General features: G+C 36.8%; 1 protein-coding gene across 2 annotated transcripts in view; it reads left to right on the top strand.

The window, feature by feature from the left end:
• The window catches only part of pitx1 (paired-like homeodomain 1), a 6,635-nt gene extending 389 nt beyond the window's left edge, over nucleotides 1-6,246 (top strand). Inside the window, exons 2-4 of one of the 2 annotated variants that reach the window (XM_079587006.1) lie at nucleotides 2,970-3,077; nucleotides 3,814-4,016; nucleotides 4,769-5,997. In XM_079587006.1, coding sequence (XP_079443132.1) covers nucleotides 2,987-3,077; nucleotides 3,814-4,016; nucleotides 4,769-5,305 — 831 coding nt within the window. In that variant the 5' untranslated portion in view covers nucleotides 2,970-2,986 and the 3' untranslated portion in view covers nucleotides 5,306-5,997. Of the gene's footprint in view, nucleotides 1-1,471; nucleotides 3,078-3,813; nucleotides 4,017-4,768 lie in introns of those variants that run through there. The other variant, XM_079587007.1, reaches the window with a different exon arrangement.
• The last annotated feature ends 2,862 nt before the right edge of the window (nucleotides 6,247-9,108 follow it).

Below are 9,108 nucleotides of genomic sequence, written 5' to 3'. Positions count from 1 at the left end.
TAGCAGTATAAGGCGCGTGCTTTGCATACAGTGTGCAGGTTAACCCGCGGGAGTCTGCAGCTCGTGCACTGCGGCTCGTGCACTGTCCCGCGGGTGCATGTGGCTGCTCGAACGAGAGAAATTCAGGATTCTGTTTCTTTAGGCCTACATATTTCACGAGTGAGGTGATCATCATTAAAAAAAAGCGTTTTGATTTTAGTATGTTTTAGAGTTTTATTTTGAGACACTGTCACGTTTTCAAAAGTTTGGATCAGTGCGCGCGTTTGCATGAGTGCGCGAGCACGAGTGTTTTCAAAAATAACATCTTAGTATTTCAGAATAGTTCTGAAATTAATTAGGCTAACCATCTGACGTATTTCGCATTGCTATAATAAATGCTTATTGTCATTAAATTCACATGCGGCGCATTAATTATTCGCGACCGTTCTTCTTTTTCTTCTTATTAATAGCCCAATAATAATAATAATAATAATAAGCTAATAATAATAATAACAGCCTTCCAGCCAAGTTGCGGTCACGACTAAAGACAAGTTGTTAGTTAGGCTACATTGTTGTTAAACGTATTATTATAATATGTTCCAGCGTTTATTTACTGGCTTCCTTAAAGTCTTCTAAATCCTTGGCCTCCTTAAAATATGAAATTATATATATTTTTTTTCATATAGCCTATTATTATTTATTTCTTTGTCTTTGTCGAATAAGATCCGGGTTATTTAGTCAATCGGTCAGTAACTGTAGTTTATTGTCTGAATTCACAGGCCAAACCATGGAAAGGCTGAACTGGTAATATGCGATATTAACTTTAACTTTCATTGAGAGAGAACATGTGTATTGTTTTGTCCTACATGCATCTTTAGACATCTGTGTTGTGCTTCAGGTCTGACACAGATGTTAAACTGATGCTGTGAGCGCAGAATCTTATCGCTAAAATATAAAAATATATTCTTACCTGCTGATAAAACATCTCTGAGTGTTTTATGTTGATCCACACTCTTCAAATGCACATAATGTGATTCCACGCGCGTCCATCTTCAGTTCGTTATAACATACAACTATTTATTTATTTGGCATTTATTTGCTTGAATTAAACTACAATTAAAATAATGCAAATTTCGTGAAATTAATCTCTATAAGATAGGCTACCGAGGGCACCAATATTACTATTAGACTATTTTCTGTTCTTCAGTACACGCGTTGTCTCAGAATTACACACTGTAAAAAAAATTGCTGCGATTATTTATCACAACTTAAAATCCAACATTGTTTCAACTTTAAAAAGTATATGTTCATGCTTGACTTAAAATATTAAGTTTAGTTAACTTTAGTTTAGTTGGATATTTAAGTTATCTCAACAAATTTTAAGTTGTTATAACTAATCGCAGCCACATTTTTTACAGTGCAGATAGCTATAATTCTCCTGCAATTCTCTTTTTTTTGGTGTTTTCATTGGGAAGATTATTTAAATACACGCGAATGAAGTGCTTGTGCAACACTTAATATATCCAGGGCTATTCCTACAAGAGTATAACGCGAATATCTCATGGGTTATTAACATAAGAAACACTTCAAATGTCTGTGGAAGAAAGTGCAGCCTGATAGATCTGACTAAAGGTTTTCACCGTAAATTACTAATGATCATAATAATGCAACATAATAATAGCCTAATGATGATAATAACGTATAGGTCAGATGAGTAGGCTTGTTTTTAAAATAAGAATATGAATTGTCTGCAGTGTATGAATTGTGGTATTTTCTCATGAATTAGGCCTACTTTGAGAAAGTTGTGCCGTGAAGATTTAGAAAAGGCGCTTTTCCTATTTTTCGCAAGTTATGGATCATCATCATATATTCTAGGCGCCACTAACTTCAATAAACCTTTACAGAACAAAGCGAGATGTTCTCTGAGTGACATGACACTGTCACAATAAGCCCATATTATATTGCATATTATTTGGCAATTTTAGGTTGTGTTAGGCGTCATGGTTCGGGCGACAGTGGTAGGCTAGCTTCACTGTAAACAATGTGGCTGATTAGTTATAACAACTTAAAATGTGTTGAGATAACTTAAATATCCAACTTAACTAAACCAAACTAAAGTTAACTAAACTTAATAATTTAAGTCAAGCATGAACACTTAGGCTACTTTTCAAAGTTGAAACAATGTTGGATTTTAAGTTGTGATAAATAATCGCAGCATTTTTTTTACAGTGTTACTAATCATTTTTTTGTAGAAAATATGCATCAATATTAATATGAATGCATTAATCCTTTCATTCAATATAACAGCGTGTTCATGAACATCAAAGTCTTTTCTTCTGAACACACGTTTGGTTTGCTGGTTCAAAAGAACACATTGCAATGTTAGACTCTTTTTAAAAATAAAAAAATAAACACTGACATTGCACGTTAATAACATTAGCCTAATTGGTAATTGCCTCGTGCAGTTAGGCTTCAATAATTCTTTATGTAAAATAATAATAGGCTAATGTTAATTATAGCGGTGGTTCTGAGGGCTGCAGTAACTGCTAAAGCGCCGTAGAACTGATGGATTTTATGGATAATATGTTTTTTGTTAGTTTGAAAATGTCTGGACATTGTATATTCGCTGTTTAACCGCGTCTCTGTTCGGCGCTGCAGACTGAGTCCAAAACACGGTTCCTCATACACAATAATGCCAGAAGCTCGGCGCAGAAGTTTTGAAGGAAAAACTTCACTTGTATGAAGAATGCTTTTCCTCTGTGGGTGGGACTGAAGTGAGCAGAGGATGGGTGGGTCCTGCTGTCGGACACTTCTCTCGTTCACTCGAACATCTCCTCTTCGGGAATATAGCCGATCTGCGGTGCGTTTGAGGACAATATCGCAGGAGATCGCGGCTGTTCGCGGGCTTAATCATTCTAGAGTCGCCTAGCGAGTCCGCCGACGCTCGCTTCACCGCTGGAGAGCTTTAACAACACATGCTTGTTTTAAAGCAGGACTGAGTGTGGACATGGCCTCATCTTTCCATCTGCCGAGAAGCACCAGCACCAGAGAAACACTCGAGAACACGAGCAGCGAGTCTTCAGATAATGAAACCGCAGGTAAACACACACACATCTGCATTTACATGACCATCGAGAGCGAAAACACACGCAAGCCAGCATTTTTGACCAAACGCATACATTTATGTTTGCCTTCCACACCTAACATGTGTCAAATGTTTTGTTTTAGCTCGTCATTTGTTTAACTGTTTAACTGTTTTTCCAGTCTAATTTTGCAGAAACTTGATGCACATTGGCCTCTTGCTACTTTGCGAAGTTTAAAAACTAAATAGAAATTCACGTTTACATTATTACGTTAACCTACAGATATGGCGTCCTTAAAACTCTATATAGGCCTATCCGTTTTGATCATACACAAAACGCGGTTTAAATACCCACTGTTGTAAATTTTACAATTGCACAACAATTGTTTGTACAATTTTACAAACTGCAAACATGAATGTAGTGCTGTAAACAACAAAGAACTAGGCCTGATTTTAAAACATTTCCACTGCATAGGCCTATAGCCTAACTATTGATATTGATATTTCAAATACAAAAAAATACAATAAAATAGGCTATATAAACTTATCTGTAGTTACTGCATGTATGCAAATAGTTTCCGTTCCATAAACGCGTTTTAATAAAGCTTGTTTACTTGTGGATTAACGAGAACTGTGCACCAGAATCAATAGGCATTATTCCCTGTTGTCCGACTCCGTCCACATCTCCGGCAGAAACACGCGCCACTGACTGAGCACTAGATTTCACCAGATTTCTAAATGATTCTCCCCAGAAAAGGAGAGGTCTGTCGAGCAGAAAAGCGACGATGGAAATTCGGATGAGTCCAAGAAAAAGAAGCAGAGACGGCAGAGGACTCACTTCACCAGCCAGCAGCTCCAGGAGCTCGAAGCCACTTTCCAGAGGAACCGCTACCCGGACATGAGCACCCGAGAGGAGATCGCGGTGTGGACCAACCTGACCGAGGCCCGGGTCCGGGTACGAGAGCCCGCACACACACACACACACACACACGCACACACACACACGCGGGAACATTGCAGTTTACAGGATGAGCCGATGTTTCAAGACAAGTCTGAAGAATATCCTATCGACAGAACAATCACAAAACATTAAACGTAAAATTACATATTTCATTTGCTAAATAAATCGTTAATCAAGTCTTATTAGTTCTAAAAAGTGTTTTTTTTTTTCAATTGTATTCTCAGTCATACATATCTTTGTTATTAATAGGAAAATGTATATTTTTAACAAACGCAGGGTAAGGGTTGTTTTTCATTATTTAAAGGATTACAATCTAAATATCTCTTAAGGAAAAACTAGGCTATTCTTCCTGAGTTTTGTTCAGCGAAATCTAGAAATATTTCTCAGCTCGATCTTTTAGATATTCTGAAAAAGTATTCCAGAACCAGACACTGACCCACATTTACAATGTTGATAGTGAGGGGAATTAGAATTAAAACGTTCATCAAATGTCAGACATTTCACGGTTGGTTTAGTTTATCGACATTAATGTATTTAGCCCTGCACTCTTTGACTTTTTACATTACATTATTTTTAATACTTATGAAAATAATTTCGCTGATAATTAAAATGATAAATTGAATAGGGCTATATTCGCCTAACAAATGCAGATTGCTCACTAGTTAGGCTATCTGCTTCAAGAGAACGTTTCGATCTGTTTATAGCATTGGTTGCGCTTGAGTAAATATAATGCGTTCCTCCTCTAGGTTTGGTTCAAGAATCGAAGGGCGAAATGGAGAAAGAGGGAACGGAACCAGCAGATGGACCTGTGCAAGAACACGTACCTGCCGCAGTTCAGCGGATTAATGCAGCCCTATGATGACGTGTATCCGGCCTACACCTACAACAACTGGACCAACAAAGGACTGGCCCCAAACCCACTGTCCACGAAGAACTTCACCTTCTTTAATTCCATGAGTCCCCTCACGTCCCAGTCCATGTTCTCGGCCCCGACCTCGATCTCCACCATGAGTATGGCGTCCGGGATGGGACACTCCGCCGTGCCTGGCATGCCGACCTCCGGCCTCAACAACATCGGCCTGAATAACTCCGCGATCAGTCCCGCGATGAGCTCGTCCACGTGCCCGTATGGACCCCCGGGCTCTCCGTACAGCGTGTACAGGGACACGTGCAACTCCAGCCTCGCGACGTTAAGACTCAAATCTAAGCAACACCCGTCGTTTGGATACAGCAGTCTTCAGAGTCCCGGCTCGAGTCTGAACGCGTGCCAGTACAACAGTTGACCAGTTAAACTGACCTAACCCGTACAGTTGACCAGTTAAACTGACCTAACCCTAACAGTTGACCAGTTAAACTGCAATGAACGGATACTGGAGAAACGAGAGCCATGCTGGATTAGATGCGTTCGGCATTTTGCAATGGAATATGCGGATTGTCTGTGTTTACCTAAACTTGCACAACAATTTAAATCCATGATTTGGATTGCAACATTTTGAAGACAAGTTAAACTCATACATTGTACATATATATATATAAAACGTGGAACAAAACTGAAAATGATGGTATTCCGAGTGGGAACAGTGAACGCCGTTAGCGCGGGAAAGGCCGCAGTAGATTATAGTCCTCAGTTGTGTTTGAGTCCCGTTCTCTTAATTGTATTAATTGTCTTGCAGAGGTTTTGTTGTCCTCGTGCTTCTCATGGACAGTCTGGATTCTGTCCTCGTAGTTGTTTCGTTGTGTCGATAGATTTACCGCATGCTTACTCCGAGTGGGGGAAAAATGTAAAGAATTATATGAATGTGTAGACAAAATAACAAAGCTATAACTTTATGTTGTACTCATGTTGATTGAATATTGTGCTTATGTTTATGGTAATGTTTGAATAAACCTCAAAACAAAGAATCTCTAAAATAATTGTAATGATCAATGTGGGCAATGATTAAATGAAACAAACTTGACAGCGTTTACATGAACGAAAACCTGGCCTTCATTCACTTTGAATTTACACTTATAATTTAATAATATTGTTTCTCTAATTAATACAATCAATCATATCTAACGAAATAATCGGAGATATATCCCTATCTCAACTAATTTGTTTTTACATTCACAAAACTATTTTCCCGTGTTTTACTTGTAAGCTTTTTTCAGTTCCGCGCAAGTTCTATATATTCAATATATTAAGCTTGACATCATATAAATATGCCCGTATATGATATTTGACAATATCTTCCACTGGCCTTGTTTTTATTCTCCAGCACGTTACTTGATTACACTAGATGATTTCCAATGATATCCAAATCTACCTTTAGGATGAAAGAGAGAAAGAAAACTTAAAAATCAATTCCTTATCACGGGTTGCCACGTTAAGTGACTGTTTTTATCGGTATGTGTGTGTTTAGGTGCATTTAGATGATATGAAGGAGAAGGTCTGTCGTAACTGATGTTTTCCCTAATTCTGCTGATCCTTTTCCACTGATAATAACGCCTTTAATTTCCCCAAAGGTCGAGGCCCGTGTTAATGGTCACTTCCTCAGGTTTAGACTAACAGAATGAGTTCGCAATGCTGACATGCCTCTCAAGGACGAGTTAAACACATCCATTCCCCAAATCAAACACGAGACTGTCTGAAAGAAAGTGAACAACCCTGCCGAGGAGGACAAGGACAAACCCGAGAATCTGGCGAACTCAGCGAAGATCGTGGAATCGCGTGCGGAAACCAGTGATTATAATAATTCACATAGGCTATAATAATAATTTCTGAAAGCACTTCGGCAGAATAATTATTTATTTTAGTTTCCTAAACTCGAGGAACAATAAAATAACACTGCAATATGTTTTTGAAACGATTCTGACGAAAGTAAATTCTAGTTATTCACATGATTATTTTTCTCCCTTGGAATTGTCGTGTAAATTCTAATAAATCTAAAGTAGGCTTTTTAGAGTTAAGATTTAAATAGCATAACGAACTCAATGTGATTACCGAAAATATTTCCGTGATAGTTTCGAGGTTTATTGCAATTTAAACATTTTTTTAAAAGCATTTTAAGCAGAAAAGGCTGCCGCTTTAATTCTGATAGCTATGATGTGCAGTATTTGATTAGTTTCTTTAGCTAATTTATCTCAACAGCTGATTAATCAATCACTGATATGAAGTCAAGCACAGACGGCTATTCTAATCGCTTATGATAAGGAGACAATGCAAGTCACTTCAACATGTTTAATTAATTATTCAAAATCATCAGCTCTTAAGAAATCCACATTCTATATCTCCTTCAATGGAAGCTGAACCTTCTCCTTAATGAACATTAATGGCCACATGCACGGTCTCAATATTCCTAAAATTCAGTGTAGCGTGTTATAATAACCGAGTGGATCATGGTTATATTGAGTGGTTTTACGCTCATGTATTGCCTTCACAGAACTATTCAAAATACTTTTAAATTGTGGAAATTTAATTAAAAAACAAAACAAACAAAAATGACACTGATGTGAAAATGTGTTCTCTCAACTTTATTTTACATGACCATCCGATTTTAACATTAACGTTACCTATTTGAAACTCTTTTTTTTTCAAACATTAAAATAACAATAACAAAACTATCAGTCACTGTAAAAAAAAAAAAAAATTAATCGGGTGATCTAAAATGTAAAATCTAAATTAACTGTTTTTAATCAACATGACTAAGGTTTGAAGGGTCATCAGGCAGAAACAGCTCCTAAAATGTTTTACTTTTAAAATATAATAACAATAATGTTTTATTTGGCGCATATGTCCTACTCTTTACACGAAATTAATTTAGCATTAATAAATCATTACTGTTTTGGAAAATTATAGAAAAATTCTCTAGACTTTTTTAAAGACGTTTATTTTCCGTTGTCTTTACTTATTTAGTTCGTGCATCACTTGAGCTGCAAACCTAACAAAGTTATGGCAATGAAACACAATATTTTGCTTGAAATATTGCGACGTGTGTTTAATCATAATCCATTGGTGTAAACATCAGAAGACTGTTATGAAGTACAATCGCAACTGTACTTTGTAATGCGAGATATTATGCAATAATTCTGTCACAACAAACATAAAGGTTTGGAAGAGGAAGATGGAAACGTTGATAAGACAGAAAAACATTAATTGAAAAGGCGTCGTAAAAAACACATTAAAAACAGCAAAGCGGAATACGGGGAATTTACAAGAAGCAATAATAAGTGAATACCCGATACTCGACAATATCCAATGTTCTTTAAAAAATATATATTTAGAATCATCCTTTTAGACAACAGCATGAGATATTATATAACCAGAGACAAATATAAAATATATTTTTTGCTAAAGACATTTAAAAATAAATAAACTAGCACAAATCAATTAAAACATGCAGCTGAGCAGTACGATCATTATCAGCAAAAAATAAAATATAAACCACAATGAAGACATTTAAGCAATGCATAAGAATTTACACAACATAAAGACACACCATTTAAAATACTGATATCTCTCCAACCCTGCAGAAAGCAGTCTCGCCATGAAGGCGTTTATAGACTCACAAACCCCGCATTATCATGTCTTGAGGGAATGATTAACCAGCGTTGTGAAGGAGAACTGAAGAGTTACTGACTCTGATTGAGTTTCATCCTGCGGACTCAGTTCACAGTAATGACAGAGGAACTACAGCGAATATCAGGAGACACCTTCATGTGTGCGAACTGACCAACCTACGGCTACTCCAAGAGTTTTAACAAGTAATTACATTCCGAATTCAAAACATGTATTTCTAAAAGTTGCATTTTAGTGCTATGAGGAGAACATTGAGATAGGCCTGTCCGGACATAATACAAATGACTGAAAGGACGGATATATAAACATAAAATCACTTGATTTATCATAACGCTAGCTTTAGGCCTACATCTGCACGGCTGGGCCTATAAGCTATATTAAATATTTTATTTACACTGATGGAATTAAAAACCCATAATTCAGGAGGTTTCGACCAATCGATTAAAAAAATCTATGAAAAAGTAAAACAGGCAATTGAAGAATTGAAGAATAAATATTAAGCCAAATTAGTTGCAGGCGGGAATAACG

This window comes from Phoxinus phoxinus, assembly GCF_949152265.1.
Source record: "Phoxinus phoxinus genome assembly, chromosome: 17".
In the NCBI taxonomy this organism is placed as follows: Eukaryota; Metazoa; Chordata; class Actinopteri; order Cypriniformes; family Leuciscidae; genus Phoxinus; species Phoxinus phoxinus.
The sequence above is the reverse complement of the archived record's forward strand: the minus strand, read 5'-3'. Positions and strand labels throughout refer to the sequence as shown.